We start from the raw sequence: 24,146 nt of genomic DNA on the forward strand, positions 1-24,146 counted from the left end.
CCTGGGCAAGGTGCAGCGGATGTTGGTGGCCGACGCGGCCAAGGTGAGGTCCATCAAGTCCCTCCTCGGAATGATGTCTTCCTGCATCTACCTCATTCCCATGTGCAGGCTCCGGATGCGCCCGTTGCAGGAGTTCCTGGACGCGCGCTGGATCCAAACGACGGGCAGCTTCGAGGAAAGGATCACACTCGACGAGAGCTTCCGACGAGCGATCCGGTGGTGGGGCACCCGCGCGCATCTGACGGCGGGCATGGACTTCCAGACCCCAGCCCACCAGGAGACAGTGACCACGGATGCCTCCCTGGAAGGGTGGGGAGCGCACACCGAAAATCTGCACGCAAGAGGCCTTTGGCTCCCGACGGAGAAATCCTTACATATCCACGTCCTGGAGCTCCGTGCAGTGTTTTGGGCCCTCAGGTCCTTCCTTCCGTCCCTCAAGGGCAAGGTGGTGAGGATCTTCACCGACAACACCACCACCATGTTTTACATCAGACAACAGGGCAGAACCAGGTCCCCAGCACTGTCCAGGGAGGCGCAGGACCTGTGGCATTGGGCAGTCGCCCAAGGGATGTTTCTGGTGCCGTTTCATCTGGCAGGGATAAAAAACACCATCGCCGACTCACTCAGCAGGGAGCTGCGCTCGTGCCACGAGTGGGAACTACGGCAGGATCTAGTGGATCGCCTCTTCCGACGGTGGGGCACACCCCAGATTGACCTGTTCGCGACGGCGACGAACTCCAAGTGCCGGAGGTTCGCCAGCAGGTTTCCCCAGGCGAGGAGCATGGGCGATGCTTTCTCGTTCCGAGGGCCTGTTCCTCTACGCGTTCCCTCCTTTGCCACTGCTAATCCGGCTCGTCAACCAGCTCAAGAGGTCACGGTGCAGGATGATCCTCGTCGCACCTGCGTGGCCGAGGCAGATATGGTTCCCGGACCTTCTGGACTTGTCAGCGTCCCCGCCAATCAAGCTGCCGGTGGACGCGGATCTGCTCTCCAGGGAAGGAGGCGCCATCCTCCACCACGACCCGAAATCGCTGAACTTGCAGGCCTGGCTCCTGCAGCGCTAGAGTTTGGAGGATACGACATACCGGCCGACTGCAGAGAGGTTCTTGCAAAGGCCAGGGCGTCCTCGACTCTTAAATGCTACGGACACAAATGGAAGAGGTTCTCTGTCTGGTGCCACGCACAGAAGATTAACCCTCTACGGATTACGGCTCCCCAAGTACTGCCGTACCTGCTGACGCTGGCCAAAGCTGGACTGCCACACGCGTCCATCAAGATTCATCTTGCTGCGATCTCCCGATACACCAGAACCACGAGGCGGACGTCCTTGTGGTCTCATCGTCTGGTGAAAGAGTTCATGAAGGGACTGTTCAGATCGTTCCCGCCGGTGAAGGCTCCGGCCCCGGCGTGGGAGCTCAACGTGGTGCTGACCAAGCTCATGGGACCTCCGTTCGAGCCTCTGCACTTGGCCCCGTTGAAGTTTGTGTCGTGGAAAACAGCGTTTCTTGTGGCCATCACCTCCGCACGACGGGTGGGAGAGATCCAGGCCCTTTCCTGCAAGGCCCCGTACTTGATTTTCACGACACGAGGGTAGTGCTCAGGACGCACCCCTCCTTCATGCCCAAGGTACCGTCGGACTTCCACCTCAACGAACCCTTGGTGTTGCCTGTATTCTTCCCGTCGCCTTCGTCGCCGGCTGAGAGGACTTTGCACTCGCTGGATGTGGCTAGAGCGCTGAAGTTCTACGTGGACCGCACAAAGTGTTTCCGGAAGACGTCACAACTCTTTGTGAACTTTGGACCTGTCAATCAGGGGAAGGCTCTCTCGAAGCCTTCCATTTCCAGATGGCTCTCCGGCTGTATCATGTACTGTCATCGGTTGGCAAACCGACCGCTGCCTGGCCGTCCGAGAGCCCATTCCACCAGAGCGATCGCAGCTACCACGGCGTTCCTTTCTGGTGTGCCCCTGCTGGACATATGCAGGGCTGCTACGTGGAGGTCGACGCACACCTTCACGAAGTTCTACTGCGTCGATCGGGATTCCAGGGAGGAGTCCAGGGTCGGCCAAGCAGTGCTGCGCAACCTGTTCGCCTGAGGTGAGCCTGGTGAGGAGGTAAGATGCTTAATGTTGAGTTTGATGCAATGCTTAATGTTGAGCCTTTGCCACCTCCCGTGGTTGTGCATGTGTGTACTGCTATGTATTCTTTATTCATGAGCATGTGAATCCATGCCAGACCCCATGCTGGAGAAGGAACAAGTTACTTACCTGTAACTGTTGTTCTCCAGCATGGGTCTGGCATGGATTCACATGCGAACCCTCCCGCCTACCCCTCTGCGGCTCTTCACTTGGTCATACTTCCACTTCACGTGCTTCCAAATCTGAAGATGGCTGCCAGAGGCGGTGCTTAGGTAGAGGGCAGTCATTGGCTGTGGTCAGTATGACGCAGAGACCAGTGATTGGTTATTACTACGAAAGACAGATCAGAAACGAAACTGATACTGGTTTTTTCTTTACCGAGGATTCCCAGCCTGACGACGGGGAATATTCATGAGCATGTGAATCCATGCCAGACCCATGCTGGAGAACAACAGTTACAGGTAAGTAACTTGTTCCTTATTGCTTAAAGGTCATAGACCTGGCGATAGAAAAGGACTGATGGGCAATGCGCTGGGCGGAGCAAAGTAGGGCAGTCTTACTGTACCCTGCGTAAAAAGAGGACACATTTTTGAAAAATGTGGTGCTTTTTACAAAGTGCTCCGGTCCCGTCCCACAGGACAGAGTATTGTCCCATAAGTATGGAGGAAAGGGGTCTATGGACTAGGAGTAAGGTAGTCCCTACGGTGAGTAACTTTATTAATCCTTACAACAGAAGTTGGCACCTCTGAGTTAATGCCCCAGATTGCGCACAGCCAAAGATTCCGGGTGTATCAGGCACCATCCATTAGGAAGTTAACAATTTCAAAAGAGTTCAGATACCGTTGCTCTGCCCTGAATTGGTTTACAAAAAAGGAAATCCTCCAATATTTCTTCTGACCCGGAGGCTTAAGGGCACAGTACACACAATCTGTGACATAGTATTTAATCTAGCTAGTCACATTGCTTCTTGACTGTTGCTCGTTGAGCCACCCCCCCCAGATCACAGCCAAACTTCAGGTATTAAGGGTAATCCCAACATTCAGGTCTGTTGCTACCCATAGAATTTGTAGCCCTCTACACAAAACACCATGAAATTGAATGGCTTTGGAGAGTTTTTAATTCATTTAATTATTTGTGTTGTGCTTTTTTTTTGGCCAGAAGTCTGTTAGGTCTTTTACTTTTTCAAGTTTATTAATCCAAGGAACATGCTATGCATTAGGATAAGATTTTACCCCACAAAACAGCTTTTATGTTGATTGTAAGATCACATGCAAGAAAATGGAACAATACATTTCAATTGGATTCCAGAACCGGAGCCTATAAACTCTCCTGGGAGGTTGGGGGAGGGGGGAGAATGTTCTGTTTGATGTGCTTGAAATTACTGTGCTATTTTATGTACACTTCAGAGTGAATTGCTTGCAGTAAGTGTAAAGTAGAAAGTGATTGGCAATTTGCAATTGTAACCGTTGCATAATGTCAGATTTATTATAAGCCTTACTTTCATATGTTGTGCTATTCTGTCACAAAGGTTAGCCTCGGTTTTAACTCCATTCTTTTTCAGATTTGAATAATGTAGCATTTTTTTTATTACTACTTGGCATTGATTTCTTTTTTTCCTTTTTCTTTTCTGTACCTTTTGTCAGGGTTATCGGCAAACTTGCACTCCAATCATATGGTTTAGTGCACTTCACCTTTTGGTGAGCGTGGATTTAATGCATGCTTTCTGCTTAATCAAATGCAAACAGGGCATCATAGTAGTTGGTTCGTTATACCGACACAGTGTGGTAGACAGTGGTGGAATTATGGGAAAAGAATCCCAAAAGCAACTTTGATCCAGGTCTGCGTGTGTTCGTGCATAAACATTGGGGACAGACCACGCAGTTAAAGCCAACTGGGAATTGCTAAACCTAAATTTGCTAAATAGTCCCCAGGATACTTCTCTGGCAAAACCATGTCTTGGACAATATCCAAAGGTGTTACGGTTTAAAAAAAAATGAATATAGGGTGTACACAATTTCTGAACATTGAGCTGGAAAAGATGGTCCATGATTTTCATGTGACATTTCCAAATACAAGTTAAGATCGAAGCATTTTCGAAAGTTTGAGGCCTTTTTGTTAGCAGACATCGAATTCTCTTTTAATCTTGACGTATTTGCCAGGTTTTAATAGGATATTATTTTTTTACTTTACTCTAAATCAGTTTAACACTGCTTCCTTGCAAATTTGTAAACTGCCTAAACAATACCTTGCTGCAGGGTTTCTCAGACAAGGTAGGTAGGCTGATGGCTGCTTATTTGCCTGGTGTGGCCAAGTCGATCCGTTAAATGTCATTCCCAACTTAGTGCAGGAAATGTACAGTCGGTCTGCAAAATTGAGCATGTTACTCGGTGAAAATGCCATTTTATCAATTGATAGTTTGAGAAACACTGTTTCCTTGATTCTGTCTTTATAGAACCTCTAATCCCACCATGGTATTGCAGTGACAATGTTGCCAACCAGAGCGTCTTGACTATTTACTTCTACTGTAGTTTGTATAAAATAAATGTATTGAAAATTGATGCACACTTTCTAGTATGACCCTTGCCCTTTTCATTTTGGGTGTTGCTCTCAATTTCCCCTTGGTTGTGCGAGTACTCTTGGCCTTTTAGATAGCCACTTTAAAGCCCCATGATTTGGTTCTGACATTTGCTTTGTCAAGAATTCCTGCAACTGTGTACGCACACATTATTTTTGCTCGCCATATGTTTTAGCTTATTTTCAGCAAGTGCGTTTTCTCCCGTTAAGTTCACTGTTTAATTACTGCCATTATTTTGATTGTGTGTGAGCATGGGGGCGAGGTGAAGCTGGGAGTCACGTATTCTGGGAAGTCCAACATCCCTCGTGCTTATTGTACAGGAAGGAAGTAAGGGATTACGTTTAAATGGTATCCAGTGAAATGTTGCCAGAATATTTGTAGTCTGAGAAAGTCGTGAAAATACCTCCTGCAGTAAAAAAAAAAGTTGCAAGCAAAAAGTACTAATATTTGGCTACCTTTTCAGCTGCAGATTTTTTAGAAGTTTTGCTAGGGTCTTGTGAGTTCGTGATTGCCTGGTTTAGGGTTAGAATATGGGTTAGGGTAAGGATAAGGTGTTAGAGTAAAGATTTTGGATAGAATTAGGCCAAGAGGTAGGATCAGGGTTAATGGCTGCAGGGCTGGTTATGTTTGGGTTTGGTTATTCATCAGGGTAGATTAATTGTAGAGTAAGTGTTAGGGTAGAGATTATGGTAAGGCTAGGGCTAATAATTTGGCTAAGTGGTAAAGAAAGGGATGGGTAAATTGGGGAGGGCTGGTGATGTTGGCATACGATAGGGGTTATGATAAGCCTGGTGGTTACAGCGAAGTAAGCTTTAGGGTTAGAGTTTGGGTTAGGACAAGGGCTATGCCATTTCTGTCGAGTCTGTGATGACGTTTGAATTGGATTCACTGTAAATTTTCCATTGATTTTTGTATTGAGTAGTATGCAAATAAAATTCCATAGCGCGCTGAATGGTTGGTGTTCCGTGAGAGTTGTGTAGTAATTGGAATTAGGGGAAGGTTTAGGAATGGAGTTGGAGTGATGTAGAGATTTTCCTGACGTTTGGGTTACAACCTTGTACTTTTGTGTATTTAAAAATAGCTGTTTTGGAGACCTTTTTACTGGCAACCTTTTCAAACTTTGCGTTGATTTTACATTTTTTTTAAACCAATTTTTCGCTGGTTACATTTTCACATGACTACATTTTTCTGGGGACATTTACACATGGAACTGTTTAAATCTGAAATTGTGAACTGGGCAGACTGGGCAATTCTGGCAGCTTGGATGCCTGACCTTGCCTTTATGGGCAATCTGGATTTAATCTGTGGTAGTGGTTTTGCAGCAAATGACTAGGAGCGTTGTTCTTAGGTGATAACGTAATTGAGCAGTTTTGGCAGCTTAGTTACTGAATATTATTTTAAATAAATTTGTAAAAACTTCTGCTTGCATTAAATGCTGAATCTGTGGGCAACACTGTTTTATTAGTATTGTTAGATATTGGCTGGGGTGAGGGTGAATAAGGTGAGCCCTCAAACTTCTTTTACTCCCTGCCAAGTTTACATTTTGTTTCATCCTGACAAAAAGAAAAATAAAATGTGCCACCAGGCACAGTGGTGGGAGAAAGGCTTCTCACTATTGTCATGCTGGTGGAATCTGATATGAGAGCTGCATTGGACCAAGATCTGTCATGCCTTTTTGTCCACCTGGTTTTGGGTAATGTGGTAGAATCCAGTTCTACAATCATGTCATTTTCGGACCCAAGTATCCCCCCTTCAGCCCACCCCCCAATAACCCCCACACCCACCCCTGCTGAGCGGGAAATTCACCTGCATTTGGCAAACTACACTTGATTACCAACTCAAAGCAAGGCAAAATAGGGGAAAATAAAAGTTAAACCTGATATGGCACCTGCTAAAGGTGATGCAAGGCACCATGTTTAAAATGTTTTTTAAAAAATGAACCTTGCTGGGAGCAAATTCATTTTGGAACCGAAACTGCTTAGACAAAGCAAGGAATGAAAAGCTGGCTGTTTCATTTGTGCAGGACTCTGGTACCGGTGATACATTATTTCAAATAATGAGAGATGGCTATTTAAAAAAATGAGATGGCTTACAAGCCAAAGAAGCAATTGTGACAGACCAAGATCTAAGTAGTTCTATGTTCACATCTCCGTGTATTAGTGTTTGGAATTCCAAAAAAGATGCGTTACCAAATCAGTGTTCTTTCCTGTTTTACCTTTGATGAAAGGCCTGTAGCAGCTAATATTAAAAGCAATTTATCCACCAAAGAACGGCCAGCTAGGAGAAGTCAGTTAAGCCTACACTAGGGGATTCTACGCCATCTTTGACTAAACAGCCCCACTAGCCACTAGAGACTAGCCCCACCCAAGAAATCCAGTCCACTCTATCCAGAAATCCCCACAACATCACCCCTGACAACATACTCCCACTTATCTCACCACGGACCCCCCCCCTACCCAACACCAAGGACATGGTGACACTGTATAACAATACCATCCTTGAGACCATCAACAAAACTGCCCCACTGGGCATACGCAAACCGACTTACTGCACACCTCAACTCGTGGTACACCCCCCACCTCAAAGCCCTATGACTTGAAAAAAGAACAGTGGAAAATACCTGGGGGGGGGGGATCCTTGCACGCCGACAAGCAACAATTCGACACCTCAACCACAATTTATAAAACAGTCCTCCTACAAGCTAAAGGAAATTCCTATAAACAACAAATTCTGGAAGCCAAATAAGAGTCCAGAGAACTATTTTTGATTCTATGGGAGCTAGAATCCCCTGCACCCCTTTCTGACCATTGCGTTAAAGACTTGCAATGGTGAAACAATATTCAAAAATTGCTCCTTGGCAAAGTCGCCACTCTTCAAGACAAAATTAACACCAAGAAATCCAAGCTAGCTCCACCGCTCACCCTCAACTGCGATGCCCAAACCACTCCACTCATACCTCAACCTAAATTCAAATTCGCTATCCGTGGCTTCCAAATGTCAAGGCGACCTCTGCCTAGCATCTCTCATAAAGTCTGAAGTAGAATTGGCCCCGTTTATAACCTCTAATCAATAACTCGTTTGCCTCAAGTGATGTACCAGAAAACCTCAAGGAGGCCTGGGTCCTCCCTCTCCTTAAAAAAAAAAAAAAAAAAACCCACCCTAGACCTGAACATCCCGACAAACTACCATCCAATCACCACAGTACTGTTCCTCCTTACAATAGTAGACGGAATAGCCTATTTGCAAATACAGAAATTCCTGGAAACAATCTCCTTGGCCTCAGACAATCCGGCTTCCGCCAGGGCCATGGCACTGAAACTGCCATCTTGGACCTAAACACCCAAACGGACATGGTAAAAGACAAAGGCAATATGGCTGCACTTCTACTACTAGATCTATCCACAGCTTTTAACCTGTGTCAACCATAAAATACTGTGTAAACAAGTAGCTTCAGATGCCCACTTCCCGGACCATGCCATAAAATGGGTTGAAGCCTTCTCATCTCATCGCACCATGGGGGTCTTCTCTACCACGGGGCTGTGCCTCCTGCCTCAGCTGCAGTCTCCCCCAAGGGTCCTGCGTCTCACCTACCTTCTATAATGTTTTACCAAGCCATTGTTTGACCTACTTGATAAACTAGGAGTCACCCATACCAACTATGCTGATGATACTCAGATACTCGTGCCTATCACGGGTACCGCTAACACTCTAAACGAAATTTACTTCGCCATTCAGGCCTTGATGCCTCATAATGAACTCTGCCTAAATTACGACAAAACTATGGTACTCTAATTGGCAACCATTGCCAGATGTATAACCTATCCAGTGACTACCAAGCCTTCATTATTGACAGTAATACCATTACAACCTCTGAAGAGGTTAAAACACTTGGAGTGTATCTCGAGTCTTCACTCACCATGACTAGGCAGGTCAATACTATCGCATCAGCAGCAGCCTACACTGCCAAATTGATCAATGCCAGCATACCGTTTTTGACCGCGGATAACTGTCACACTCACTAGAGCGCTAATACTATCCAGGATTAACTGCTGCAACTCTCTATTTGCAGGCTCCAATACTAAAGATAGCAAATATCTCCAAATAATTCAAAATTGTGCAATAAGAGCAGCGCTCAATATTCCAAGAAGGGAGCACATCTCTGCAGCCAGACAGAAAATCCATTGGCTACCGATAAGGAAGCGCATAACATTTAAAATGCTTTCCCTTACGCACACATGCCTGTCAAAGAGTGCCCCCAGTTACCTGTCCAACCAAATCACCAAGACCCAGTCCAACAGGCCCACCAGAGCTGCTTACTCTCTTTGCCTTGACATCCCCCCCACCCCCGCTTTAACCGACAAAATGCAGGTGGCAGCAGGTTACCAGTGATTGCAGCTAAACACTGGAACGCCTTACTTCTAGCGTTGAGATCAGACCCATCTCTCTGGTCCTTCCGGAAAGAATTAAAAACATGGCTTTTCAACCACTTGATTCCCAGTGTGTTGTCTTGTACCCCTGCCCCTCCCAGCCCCCCCACATGACCAATGTTTCCTAAAATAGCCACTGTAAATCCTGTGCAAGTCAGTTTCTTATGTTGTTTATAGTTACAATCTGTAATCACCATGCTTCTGTAATCGGTGTAACCAATGCACCCCAAGATATCTACTGTAAATCCTATGCAAAACTGTAACCATAAGCAATATAAGAAACTATCTGTAACTAACATTTCTGTATCCAGCACATAGATTCCCCCAGGCTAAGTGTGCTTAACAAATGCCAAAATAAATGATAAATTACTGCTTCAATTAACTGTCTACCTGATAAAAGGTACAGTAAACGTCCTGACGGTAATGCAAAATCTTTCCAAAATATGAATTATTTCAGGGCTTCTTATTTAGATCTTCCTCCACCCTCTTTCTGTGGTCTGCACTCAACTCCATATTCTTCATCCTTATGTAGCTGAGGACACTATTGCCATATGTAGATATAGATATAGATAGATATATAGATATAGATAGATAGATAGATAGATATAGATAGATCCAGTACATTTGTCAGAAAGACTCCACCTCCCCACAACCTCTTCAGCCTTTCACGTTTACTCCCACATACATTCTGGCTAGTTTCTGAGGTGAGTGTTGCCACCTATTTAGCAGCCTAAAATTGTGCATTTTGTACTGCATTGTCATGGGTCTTCCATGTCGCCTATGTGATAAACCAGAACAAGGACTTTGACTAGAGGACATAGTTGTTCTTTAAATTAAAAGAAAGCGTCTCACTCACCCTACACCTAAATTTCCCTCTTTCCCTCTTTCCCTCTTTCCCTCTCCTTGCCCTTCTGCACTGTCGTTTGGAACAGGGGACTCCCTCAGTTCCTGGTTTTCGCTTCTGTTTGGGGGCACCTCTCCAGGTTGGTTTATTTTTGCGCTGCATTGGCCTCTCGGGCCCTGTATATGTCCGTATTGGTACAGCAGTCTTTCTAATCCCAGTTGGCCTCTCTGTGCCACACCTGGCTTTGCTGTTCAACACGGCTCTGCCCCTTGCCTATGTACTCGCACCAGAGGCTCGCCTCTGCATATTGTTTCTCTTCCACTCAAAATTCATTGGCCCTTTAGACTTGCTTCTGCAACAAAAGGGGGCATATTGTCAAGCATGTGGAAAGTTAAGCATGTTTACCCATGTGCATGGATGTATTGTCAGCATTTCTTCTTCCCATGTAGGTATATAATACCTTGTGTATGCGGAGTCCTTGTCCCCTAAAGGCAAATCCCTCCTTGCGAGGTTCCGCTTTCCCAAACCCCTAGGGGAGGGTTTGTCTCAGCGGGCTCACCTCCCTAGCCTCAAAGGGGGAGAAGGGAAGAATACTGGATTTTTCACACCTGCTAATCTGGCCCCAATCATCCTCTTTGATCTCTTTATTCAAATATATCTCCCACCTATTTTTAGGGGTGTAAGGTCTTTTTAACTCTCGTATCCATCAGTGTCGGGTACATATTGAAAACAATCCCTTCGTAGACAACTCCTTATCAAGTATTTCTTGAAACCCAGTAAGTGGTCTCACTAGGTTGCCTTTCCATCATTCCCTTCAATAGTACGTACATGAATGGCGACAAGTCCGCAAATATAGACTAGTCTGCAGGTGTTCCAGCTCTAAAATGTTTCCATTCTTCCATAGCTGGCTTGCCCTCACCAACCCACCTTCGTACCATTGCTGGATTCTTAGTGGCTCATGGATCTTGCCTTCTATTAGAGGAGCCCATAGGCTCTCTTCATATCACCCTGGTCCTTCCACACGATTTTCAAAACGGGGTGAGCCTCCTCAGTAGTCCATTCTCTGGAACCCACAGCCGTTCCCCCACTCACATCAGTGCCAAGTCATTTTCCAATGCTATCCATTGTCTCTGTTTCTGAGGTGATGCTATTACCCTGAGCTGTGCTACTTTATTACACCAAATGTGGTAATGCCGCCCCTCTTTCACTTTCAATGGATCCAAGCATCGGCAATCCTTGCCTTCTTCCCCTGCCGTAAGAACTTTAAGACCACTCTCCGAACCTCCTCGAGGGAGCACGTGGGAATCGCTATGGGTAGCATTTGAAAAAAGAATAACCGGGGAGCAGGTTAATCTTAATCATGGTTAACTTCCCTCCCCATGTCCAAGTCAATTTGTTCCATTTTACCATATCATCTTCTAGCTGTTTCCACAAGACTGGCTATATATTTTCTCTGTTTCTCGTAATATGCACCCCACGATGCCAAATATGATGATCACTAATTCTTATCCCAGATTTTACCTTTTCTTCTCGAATCTCTCCTGAGAAATGTCCCAAGGGTAGGGCTTCTGACTTATGCCAGTTCATTTTAAAACCAGAGACTTTCCCATATGTTTCAAGTACCTTGATCCACTTTGACTGATTCCACAGGATCTATCCGGTAAGCCAAGATGTAATTGGCGAATAAAGCAAATTTGTACATTTGTCTGCCAACATAAAATCCCTTGATTCACTTCACTGGTTGCAATTGCCAGTGGTTCTATGGATAAGGCAAACCAGGGTTACAGCCGGCATCCTTGTCTTGTCCCTCTTCCCAGTTACGCCCCAGATGCTACTTGATTCACTACCACGGAGTCTTTGGCGTCCTTTTATAAAGGGCCTCTGCATTCGCCATACATTGCTTGCCAAAGCCCACTTTTCTCAGTGTTGTAAATAAAAAGTTCCATTCTTCGTACTTCTTGTAGAAGCTAGGGGAGATTCCATCTTCGGCCGGTGTTTTGCCCAATTTCATTGCCGTAATAGCACTCTGAACCTCTGCCAAGGATATGTGATTTTCCAGCAAACCTTGGTCTACACTGCTTAATTCAGGCAGTTTGTTTATCCGTGTAGGTTGCCACCTCACTAGCATGGACTCCTTTATCGGCTTCAAACAATCCTCTCTATTACCAGCCAAACCTAGATGCTAGAACTCTGTGATCTGAGAACCACACACACACACACACACACTCCTTGTTTTCCCTACCATCCTCTCTGCCCCTTGCATACTATACCTGTTTGCTAGCATGGCATTTGTCTTATCGATTACAATATCGAAGCTTAGCTGTTTTTAAAATGTCCTCTTAATCTTGCGCCTCTTGTATCCTGGTGTCTCTCCCCATACCGTTGTCTCTGATCTGCTTCTACAGTGCTTGGATCTCCCCTTTTAGCTAGTCTTCTATCACAGCCATTTCTCTTTTCTTAGCAGCTCCGTCAGCAATAATCAGTACCTGAAAGGTGGCTTTCCCTGCCTCCGATACCATATCCAATCCTACCCATCGTTTATCTGAAAATAGCTCATAGTATGTTCCCTTGTTGGCCTAGTCAAAATTCTTGTCTTTAAATAAGGTATTGTTACATACTGCCTGGTAAGTAATGTTTTGTTTACTGGGGCTGGTGAATCTACTTGGACTAGCTAGCCATAGGAGAAGGAGGCTGGTGAGGCGGAGGAACAGTTGAAAAGCAAAGCTTTAGTGCTGCCTGGCCCACCTTGGAATGCACTCTTGCTTGCATGTCTTCTAAAGAACGTTGTGTGAATGTGTTCAATGAACTCCATGTTGATGCTTTACATATAGCATCTAATGGTAGGTTGGGAATGAAGGTTCAAGTTGCCCCAGTGCTGTGTGTGGCATGTGCTTGAGTGAACGGAAGAGAATAATGTTCCCCGCGGTAGGATAGCGGTGTACACCAAACAATCCATCCTGCGATGGTAGACACTGGATCACCTTGCCTTCCTATTGCAAATGGAGTTGTCTTGTTTTCCACAGGCCCTTGGTTTTACTGAGGTAGATTATCACTGTCCTTTGAACGAGTTTGTGAAGTGCCCTTTCCCATCATCTGTGAATTGGGGCAGACCGCTGTTAACTCTCAATAGTTTGATATGGAATTTGGAAATGTGCTTTGGTGTAAAACATGGATGCGTTCTTAAAACAACTTAATGTGCTTGTATAGTGGCACAGGGTTCAGTGACTGAGGGCTTGCAGCGCTCCCATCCTTCTGATGGAGATTCAGGATCTAAGGAAGACTGCTGTTAGGTGAGCTGAGCTCCTTTTTATGGGTGGTTTATGCATTGGCTCGAAATGAGGTTGCTTCAGCCTCTAAATGACTGTATTTAGATCCAACCAGGCAATGGGGTGTGTGGCTGGTGGGTAAAGGCATTTTGCACCTTCCATAAATTCCTTGACTACAGGCACTCTCCACCATGGCACTTTGTGGTGTACGCTTCTAGTGCTGCTAAGTATGCTTTGAGAGAGTTGTAAAGAACACCGGAGTCCAGGACAAAAATCAAGCAAGTAACACTGTGCCGATGAGTAGTCAATTGGTTTGATATGCTTCTTTGAGCACCAAATGATGAACTGCTTTTACTTAGTGAACCTTGCACCTCCAAGTGTTTTTATGAATGGTTTTGATAAACACCTGATTGAGGCAGGGGCCAATGTTCTTACTCTTTTCTCTAATCCCAGTCATTCTTGCATATGCTGACTATGTGGTTTTAATCTATTGAATCCCGCATGCCCATCAAAAGCTATGTTTCTTAATCCGATGTTATAATGTGGGCTTACATAGACTCTGCACTCTATCTTTTGTGATCAAGTGTAGATGGAGTGTATCGTTCATTTATATTTTGACCAATGGTGAGCTTTTTCCAGAGCCAGTAGCTATGACTATGTAAGGGTGACTTTTTCTAAGTGGTCAGACATCAAAATTAGCCTTGAAGATGGCGCAAACAAATTGGGCTTTAGGCTGAAGCTAAAAGCCACCAATCTGTACATGCCCTTATGCGAGCCTATGAAGCCAACCCTAAAGCTATTGCATTTTAATGGATACAGGATTATGGTCATCTCATCATAGCCTACAAATTATTGAACTTGTTCTGTAAAACTCGTGGGCTAACTCAATCTGCAGCACATGGTTGTTCACGTAGAGCTAGTCATACTTCATTTGTGCAATTCTTCGCTATTTTAGCAGAGCAGAACTTTTTTTTTTAAGGTACAGCCTAATAAATGTGTGAATCTCTCTTGTTAACTGATATCAAAAAATCTTGCCTTACCCAAAACGGATTCAAATTCCATGGATGACGAATTCTTTCCGATTGTGTATATATATATATTTTTTTTTAATCTGAGGTATGACATCTGAGTTCATTAGATGAACTAAGAACCCTTAATACTAAAAACCTGCCCAGTACTTGGTATTCCTGAGAGAGAAACTTCTCAGTGCTCCCAACTAACAGAGCCCTTGAGTTAATACAAAACGTTTTATTTTAGTATTTTTCTTGGAACTCCGTGACAAACTATCTAGCAGAAGGACTCCATTGTTCGTTCCGTTTTAATACTGTGAAACAAATTATGCACATACAGTTTCGACCCATTCTCGACATATACCATTTAAGACAGTTGTACACGTTTTAAAAACTAGGGGTTTTACTTGCTGTTTCCCAGCTTTCCTGTAGCTCGTATCTGCCTGATCTCGATCTGTAATTGGGCCATTTCTGACTTTTTTTGAGAGCAGAACTCAGCAGGTGGATACATGTATAAAGCTGAACTAGAATATTTTGTTTGATTTTTCTATACATTTTAAGGTAGACTGCACTAGTTTGCAATCTACTAGAGTACAGCAGGTACTCATCCTTTACTTGTTTGTACTTGGTCCTTTGTTTTCAGTTGTTGATGTTTATCTGATTTTTAAATGTTTGGTCTTTCTATGGATTTGTTGATTTTCAGATTAAAAGATGAAAATGGTTTTGTGTGCCACATTAAAGTTGCACTGTTGACAGTCCTCTTCACTATATACACTTAGTTGGGAGAGGATATTGTGCACATTTACTGGTCCCATCAGTACTGGCACAATAACAGTGGTGTGCATATTAACTGGTTCAGTAACTGAATTAGAATTGATGGGGAGTATCAGTACTACCAGTTATAGCCTCAAGAAGGCATGCCAGTGTCCACTGTCTGCTCTTAGGGCAATATAATATATTCCAGTAACTGTGTTGGGCATGTTTTGAACTTATTATGCAGGTCTCCAGATGAGGGCGCCAGGGGGCTGGTTAGCCATTTCTTGTCTGGTTAGGCAGGAGGGTACACAGAGCCCCATGGCGCCCTCACCTGGGTAGGACCAGCCCACCTCTTTGAAGCTCACGAAATAACTCAATTGGCCTTGAAAAAGACTAAGGTCGAAACGTGCGTCGGCTGTGTGAAGTGCTATTATGTTACAAATATATTTCATTAGTGCTGACTAAGGAAATAAAACAAATCACGTGTTCCTCACAAAACAAACTTGACTCATCCACTACCTGTGAAAGTTGCTAAACTAACAAACCCCGGACCATCTAATCCGACCAGCGCCTACAGGTCCCTCAGTCTGTCAAACCCCCCCAAATCGTCTCTACAATTAGGAACCCCGGAGTTGGTTCCTTGACAAACCAGGACTCAGGCTGCAGGTCTTACGGAATAATCCAACAAACAAGAAGTGCGCAGGAGAGAGGGAGTTCCGCTTTCCAAAACTCCGTCCATGCACAAATTAAACTCCCATTATCCTGCTTTGCTGACTATGCTGGCGAAGGTTAATTGGCATTGGAGGCTAAATAATGAATGATGATGGAAGGAATTTGTGAGAATTTGTAGTGTAGTTTGCCTATGCTTTTGTAGTTATTCGTGGCCGTGAAATGTTTGCTATAAATGGTTTACCAGTGACTTGCAAGTCATTAAGTGCATTTACCTTTCTTACTATCGGTGGAAATTTGGTAATTGGATTTTATTAAACCATGATCTGTACCTCACAATTTTGGAGGGGGGGCCCATGGGGGGGGGGGTTGAAAAATACTTAATCGTTCATGAGTGCCAAAGATTTTCTCCAATTGTTCTAACAAGTCATTAAATGAATTTTGCAGTCTTGTTTGATTAATATTACAAATGTACTCTTATGTTTGAGCTATTGTCCAGCAGCAGTCCTAGATGCTCACATAAAATAATTGCAAGAAAGCTCAATTACTGCTATAGCGTGCTCCTGTGGCTTTACCAATACATTAGTATATCTGCCTACGTCAAGGGTCTGCAACATTTTGCTCTCCCGATGTTTTGGACATCAGCCCTAACCATCAAAGTCTATGGTAACGGATGATGGGAGCTGTAGTCTAAAACATCTGGAGAGAAGCAGGTTGCAGATCTGTGCCTCTCCTACCTTGACGTACTGTCACCATGGCAAATGAGGTTTGGTGCAAAATCGTTCCCAGTTAAGGTCTACTCCTGTCTTCAAATCCTTGCCTAGCCCCTCAAATCCCACCTATCCACACAACACCACTGCTTGATGACTGCATCTCTGTATGCACTATCTCACAGGTTCTACTGTCTTTCAACCGCTTGGGTGTCCCCATCACGATTTTTGTCACCTCCAGGTCTTTCTAGTTTCCATAGGAATGCTCCCATCTTTCCCACTTCTCTTTTCTTTCAACTGCTCTGCCTGCCCTACTCAAATACCAATCGTATCTACATTCTGAATTCATATAAATCCTGGCTCATTGCCTAAACCTTTACTATAGTTTCATATGGGCCTGGTTACCAAGTGTCCCCTTTATATGCATCCATGCATCCCCCATACTCGTTCCAACTATGTGAATGCACCTTGCTAAGCGACTGCTTCCATTCTCTACTACTGATTTGCTTGTGGCACTTGGAACAAGTACCTGTCTCATCCTTCAAATACATGCCTTTTGATGCCATCTTCCATACTAAACATGTTTTATTTAGGTATCCCTTTTTTGTAATATACCAACATCTTAAACTTGCAGGCAAACTTGGATCGAAGAGCATAAGAAGATGCAAGTAATGTTGGAAAACTGCAGTATAAATGTGTAATTTTCATAGTCCACATGTTTTAAAAGTAGTAAACACACACGTTCAACCTTTTCTGAACCTCAGCACCCCCTCATTTATTGGATGATTAGTATGAAAAGCGTGCTGCTCTGCCTGCAAGATGGCGGTGTGAGTTTAACGCTCGGGTTTTTTTAACCTGCCGAACACAGTTCCAAAGCCACCAGGAATAACTCCACCTTCCGAGGTTGATAAATTGGCTCCCATTACCAGGGTGCAACATGTGCACTTGCCTCTAGCCACTGGCTAGTGACATTACAGCACTTCAAATTGCAAGCAGTGGGGCATGTGGTGGTATTGAAAACATGTAACTAATCACACTCGGGTGGTGGGTAGATGAGAATACAGGCGTAGCAACAGCTGCATACACATGGCTGATCTACATCTTGAAATCTAGGACTTGGACACCAGAGTCTTCTCTGGGCTAACTGGTCAACTATTTCTTCTTGAACATTGGGGGGTTATCGAAGTAAGTTTTACTGAATTGTTGACGCATAACCCTTGGTAATGTTGGTGAATGTTTGGTTCATCAGGGGTGCATTCCTTAGCTGATGTTAATTGGTTAAACATTCTGAAAAACGTGAGTTTTATTTTGCTTTTGAGGCTGTTGGCGAAAGGCGGGATACCCGAAAGGTCGCACCAGCCTACCTTCAAATTGTACAATTTACAAGTGTACCAGTATTACATCCTGGCCATTAGCAGTTGTATCTTAGCTTATGCATCGAAATTGCACACTCGCGCAATTTAGACCGGTAACACTGCAGAAGTCTCATGCGCGTGTTTGTTTTTCTTTCCATAGAGCAGTCGGCAGGAAGGTCACAATGAAAACCGGATGTAGCATTGGAGAAAACCCCAAGGGAGGGGGGGGTAAGTGATTTATTATTATTTTTTTATGTGCACTTTGTTCGGTTTGTCTTTTTTTCTGGCGCTTTGAACATTAAATGTATGCCACAGAAACTCTAGTGTTTTGCAGCACTAGTTCTTTCAAACCGTTAAAGTAGCACCTTAGAAGATGGTTGCTATCCCTGTTAAACACTTCTATTTGTCATGTCTTCTATGTATGAGTAGAACTACCAAACTGACAGCTTTATGGCCACCTAGTCGCCAGAGGAGCACCAACAAACTCAAACCTCCGTACCTGGGAGAGGGCTCTACATATAGCTTGTATTTTACATTTTTAGAGTTCCTAAATTAAAATTGTTTTTTTTGTCTTATTTTCTTTCATTCCTTTTTTCATCTGGATTTTATTATTCTTTTTTCCTGTTCGTTTAATAGTGGTAATGCTTCTTTGTTTGCATGTGTATTTTCTGTTAAATAGTTTTTCTTCCCGTTTCTTTTGCCCCTGTTTTTCTTGGCATTATCTCTTTTATTTGGGTTTTTTTAATGTGCAGGTTATCATTTCCCAGACTGGGCCTACAAAGCGGAGTCAAGCCCGGGCTCCCGACAGATCCAGCTCTGGCACTTCATCCTGGAGCTGCTGCAGAAGGAGGAGTTCCGCCACGTCATAGCCTGGCAACAAGGGGAATACGGCGAATTTGTCATCAAGGACCCAGATGAGGTGGCTCGGCTGTGGGGCCGACGGAAGTGCAAGCCCCAGATGAACTATGATAAACTGAGCCGTGCCCTGAGGTGAGATTAGAGGCGTGTCGGGTGGAACTCTGTGAATAGATGGAGAACTTGTTTGCGAGTGGGTGGAAGTGAACAAACAAGACCTTTTAATCCATGTTGGCACGGTATTGCAGAGATGGTAAAGAATTTTGACAGCAGTGCATAGGAGGAAGGTGAACTGCTGTACAGCAGCGTGCACTAAACTAATGCTACAATGTTTGCAGTGCATAAAGCAGCTTTATAGACTGGGGAAGGGATTATTATTGCAGGATAATGACTTCCCTCCAGGTTATTGCCCGAAGTGAAGCTAAGGGTCATTATCCGAAGCGATAACCCCATCCGAGGTCTATACGGCTATTGGCCCATGGTGGAGGTAGCGATACATGCTTTGATGATGAAGTTAAAAGTTGAATTAATAGTGAGTTAAGCAAGCAGAACTTTAGTTATTTATAATTATTCGTGAATTAAATGTGGTTGAAATTTTGTAGTATTTAAATAGCAAGGTTGTCTTCATAATGTAAGCAATTTAATTGCAAACCTGGTAGAATTAGAGCAGAGTTAACAGTGTTCATTAGGTGTAATGTAAAAGTAAACCATTTCTCTTTAAGAAAGTGAAAGCATTGTTCCATAGTTTTGCTTTCTCGTTCGTGTTAAATAGGATGCTGCAACATACAAAAGGGCGTTATTGAACAAGAAAATGTCTTGTTATATTGCCTGGAACATGGTTTGGTGCTTCCCGGTCTGCTTTTGAAGACAGGATGTTTAGAATGCAGTTAATACCAGTAGGTTTTGACTGCATTCTAAACATTTTGATTGGATGGGTGGAGGTCATGTGCTATATCATTGTAATGAACATTCTACAAACCTTTTATTGCAATAGCAGAGTTTAATGTAAAATCCTACATTGCAGTCTCTTTTGTTGAGCCAAAGTTATGGAAGTTATTACATATAGATATGTCTAGAAACACAATCTGGAGACCAGGCCATCCATTACAAAATGGGAATTTGTTTCATGCAATAAGCAAATGTCCTGGACATGATAAAGTGGTTATTTGTGGCCTACTCAAATGAGTTTTGACATGATGCCCCTTTAAAGCAGAGAAAACCAGGCCCTATAGATGTCCCTGTTCTCCCTTCTGAAAAACCAGCAGTGAGGGCTAAAAAGGGGACCAGCTTTGGGACCATGGTACTGCTTTACTGAAGTGGTTATACTGAAATTCTATTTCTTGTAAATGTTTTCGTAGGATACTATTGAACAGTAAGGTGGGAATCTACAAATAGTGTTGTGGTTTTATGGTCAAATAGTTTAGGTGTTCTGTTTTTGGTTTTTATTACCTTGAAAAATATGTTTCAAGATTATTGCCCTATGTGTCCGACATTGTATGTCCTTAATGATACTGCATTTCTATGTTTTGGAAGGGACTGTGGAGGTCCTAAAAATAGTGTGTGTGTGTGCGCGCGCGTGCACGTGTGCGCGTGTGCACCAGGAGAATGAGATGCCGGCACAGCACTATTTGGCAGTCAAAGGTTTATTAATTCAGAATGCATTTAAATGGAGAGTGTAACAGCGGCAAATGCTTCGTCCATATCACTGCCTTCTTTCACAAAGTCTTCACATTTATGCACTTTGACCCGCAGGATAACATGACACATGGTAACCATAAAAAGGAGTACAGTGAACAGAATACGAACAAGACATATTCTTAGCACACGGTTGTCAGTCAGCCTCCTGGTTTGTCGCTTCACAGTTTGGAATGTGTATCAGCAAGCTAGGCCGACGGAATTAGCCCACTCAGGGTGTTCCGGTTTTCCTCTTCAATCGCTGAAAGAACTGATTGTTCATTTTAGTATTTGCACATATGCTGGAGCTAGATTCATAAACAGCCCTTTGAACATCAGTTCTTTCACCACCTTTTAGAACAAATTAACCCCCAGAACACAAATGGCACAACAGTAGAGGTCATAATATCGTTGGGCTTGATGGCAATTTCCTGCATCATAAAAGCATTTGTGGTTGCAACAGAAGTGGCTGACGGTTCGAGGCACAGTTATTTTCTGACACATTTCAGGCAGTCAGTTGATAAATAAATGTATAAGAAATACTATTCCTAGTACTACCATGAAAATGGATAGCAACTTTCAACCAAAAGAAGTGAACATAGACCACAGGGAATCGCCTATATCCAATGTGCCAGTAGGGACATGTGCATGGTCCGCAATACTCCAGAGGTTTTTAATAGCATGCCACACTGAAGTGAGGTGTCTGGTTTAAATTAACAACTTTTTGTTCTGATAATGTGGCAAACCCTGCCTTTTTCTGCCAAAATCATATGAAATAACATTAATATGGCATTTATAACGCGCCTCTATACACAAGTGTGTCAAAGCGTGACGAGGGAATGGAGGGGGTCCAGAGGGAAGACAGAGACACCGATTTTACTAGGCCAGGTGACATTGAGACCGTGCAACTGCAGGGGAAGGGGGAAAGTGCAGGTGGGGGGGGGCAGTGCAATACATAGAATAAAAAGTAAAAAAAATAAATGGTGAATAAAAACAGTATGTAAAAGTGCAGCCAGCTAGTGGCAAGTGCAGGGGCAAGTGTAGACATCAAGAGCCGGTGGGGACTGTAGGGATACAGAAACAGCCCCCAAATGCAGGGGTTGCTCGGAAGGCAGTGCACATGTGCAGCCGGCGGGGGAGGGCACCTGGGCCCGAGATCCGAGGGTAGCCAGGTGCCAGTGCATTTTCAGTCAGGAGTTCAGCAGGGGAGAGGAGAGAAAGCCAAAGCAAAGAGGGAAGGTCTTGAGGTGCTTCCGAAACCGGAGATGGTTTTCCGCAAGTTTCAGGGAGGCAGGAAGGCTGTTTCAGCTGGAAGACCCAGCCGAAGAAAGTGATCTACCACCAACTTGTTGCTTGGAGAAGCGACTGATCCTGAGGGAGTTGGAGACAGATGAGCAAAGCTCGAGAAGGAAGACATTTAGGAAGCAAGAGTTCGAGCTATTGAGGCTCAATTCCCTAGAAGGCCTTGTGTACAATGCAGAGGTTTTTTAACTTAATCCTCACAGCCACTGGGAGCCAGTGCAGAGATTTCAGTCCTGGAGAGATACAATCCGTGGGCTTGAGGCCAAGGACAAGTCTTGTAGTCCTGTTCGAGTACTACTGTTTTGTAATGCTACAAGGTGCACAGCTTTCAACTCAACAGTGATATTAGCAAGGGCATCTGATGTTTCACTTATAGTGACTTCTAGCAGTCGTGACAGTCTGTATATATCTGTGGAGTTAACAGGAGGGCCATACCCGGGAATGATTGCCTTAAGGGTATCTACCATTACCTGAGGTCCAGTATGCTCCTATTTTACATGACGCTTTTGTTGTAAGAGAGGAGACCACAGGCTCTCTTTTACCATGATAGCAGGCAGCAAAAACCCCATGTGGCATCGCCCTGCCCAGTCAGATGGTAACCAAGAATATGCATTGGTAGCACAAATAAAATATACTGATTCCCCCAAATAGAGGCCTTTTAACACCTTGGCTGGTAGGTGCAATCTAACAGTTCAAGGTAAAGCCCATATCCTTTGTACCATTGCTGGAAATGCAGACAGTATTGTTTCATATATGGAGAGTTGGTGCATGGGAACGTAGTTGAGATGCTCGATTGCTGTATGATGACCCGTTCATGTTAATGTTGATGGACATTTGTACCATGCACTATCACCACCGAAGTGGTCCTTTGGTGCTCTGGTGGCTCTGAAAAGGGAAGGCAGGGGGGTTAGTGGGAAGGAGCTGGAAAAGTGCAAGAGAGCCGTGATGTGCTGTTTTGTCGGCCTCAGCCCGGTGGACCCGTTGGCTGCGCCTGGGGTGTTTTGCAGCTGGTAGTCGTTGTGTACTGTTGTGCATTTTTGTTTTGTTGTTGCCATGTAGTGAAGTTTGTGCGATTTGTTGTGCTGTAAGTTTGTGGTTGTTTGGTTCGGAGTTTGAGAGATGTCTGTAGAGGGGGATATTGTTAGTGCAGTTGGTTAGTTGGCATCTCTATCCTGACTTGAGGCGGTGGGTTTCTGTATTCTCCCCAGATGGGTTTCGGTAGCACCCCCATGCATCTGTCATGATCTGAGTCCGTCCAGCCTTCAAGGTCTCTTTTATCTCTAGCCCCTCCTCCCCCAGTCTGCCTCGCACCGCTACCTATTTTCCCTTCCCACTCATACAGCCATTGCATCTGCCTACGCCTACGTAGCCTGACCATTCAACCACTGTGGTACCTGGTGGGAACTAGGGGGCGAGTTCGTATGTTGGGTGGGAATAGGTAGGGTTTGTTGATTCCGTCTCTGTAGGTGTCGCCAGTTTTACACTCTGCCCAGTGAGACTCGTCTAGGTGCCGTGTGAGTTTCCCAATGTGTTCTGGGAGCTGTCTAGTCATCCTTTTTCCTTTCTGTTTCTGTTTTCAGTTTGAGTCTGTGGTGTTGAATAACCAGGTTCTTAGTAATTTCCTACATTTCATGTGATCTTTGGTGTAGATTTCTTTTGGGATGTTCCAGGTTTTTGCAGCTAAGTGGTAGAAGGAGGTGCCTCCAAATTTTTTCTTGATGTATGGTTTTGGTTCAAAGCGGATTTCGTTGCATGACCTGAGGACTCTAGCAGGCTTGTAGATTATTTTCTTTTGTAGGAATTCTGCTCCTTGTCTGCTTATTTCCCTGTGCGTTATGCACATTGTTTTGAAGGTGATGTGATGTTTTATTGGGAGCCAGTGCAGTGTTTTTAGGGCAGGAGTGATGTGTTCTCTTCTTGATAGTTTGAGGAGTAGCCCGGCTGCTGTATTAAGGATGCGTTGTAGATTCTTCAGGAGGTATTCTGGTATTCCGAGGTAGTGGGTGTTTGCATAGTCGACTTTTGACATGATGAGGGCGACGATAGCGAGCGTTTTGTGCATGAAGGAGAGGAGAGGTAGTATTCTTCTTGCCGTGTGGAGGAGGAAAAAACATTTCTTGACAGTTGCATTTATTTGTGGTTCTAAGGTTAGGGAGTTGTCCATCAGGACCCCCAGATTTTTTACTACCTTAGATGGTGACGGTGCGGTTCCCGTTTCAGTTGGCCATGAGATGGCGGTTTCGTTTTCTTGGTCTTTGGATATGATCATGATTTCTGATTTTCCTGGGTTGATTTTCGGGTTGTTGGTAGTCATCTAGTTGAAGACTTCTTTTAGACATGCGATTAGGGTTGCGTGATCCGCTTAGGTGTCTTTGATTTTGTAGATGATTTGAGTGTCGTCGGCTTAATTGTAGCATGTGATGTATTTTTTGAAGATTCTGATAACTGGTGTCTGGTAGATTTTGAAGTACAGTGGCGATAGTGAGGATCTTTGTGGCAATCCGCAGTCGTAACTCTTGGAGTGGATTAGAAAGGTCTGATCCAAACGGTTTCTGTTCTGTCCGCTA

The 24,146-nt window shown here is 44.4% G+C and overlaps 1 protein-coding gene across 4 annotated transcripts in view; it reads left to right on the forward strand.

The window, feature by feature from the left end:
• The window catches only part of ETV3 (ETS variant transcription factor 3), a 285,104-nt gene that overhangs the window by 67,414 nt on the left and 193,544 nt on the right, over positions 1-24,146 (forward strand). For 2 of the 4 annotated variants that reach the window (XM_069604542.1, XM_069604539.1), the window contains exons 2-3: positions 17,909-17,976; positions 18,501-18,738. In XM_069604542.1, coding sequence (XP_069460643.1) covers positions 17,931-17,976; positions 18,501-18,738 — 284 coding nt within the window. In that variant the 5' untranslated portion in view covers positions 17,909-17,930. The remainder of the gene's footprint in view (positions 1-17,908; positions 17,977-18,500; positions 18,739-24,146) is intronic. The other 2 variants (XM_069604543.1, XM_069604541.1) reach the window with 1 other exon arrangement.

This window comes from Ambystoma mexicanum, chromosome 1p, assembly GCF_040938575.1.
Source record: "Ambystoma mexicanum isolate Mex_15411 chromosome 1p, UKY_AmexF1_1, whole genome shotgun sequence".
Classification (NCBI taxonomy): domain Eukaryota; kingdom Metazoa; phylum Chordata; class Amphibia; order Caudata; family Ambystomatidae; genus Ambystoma; species Ambystoma mexicanum.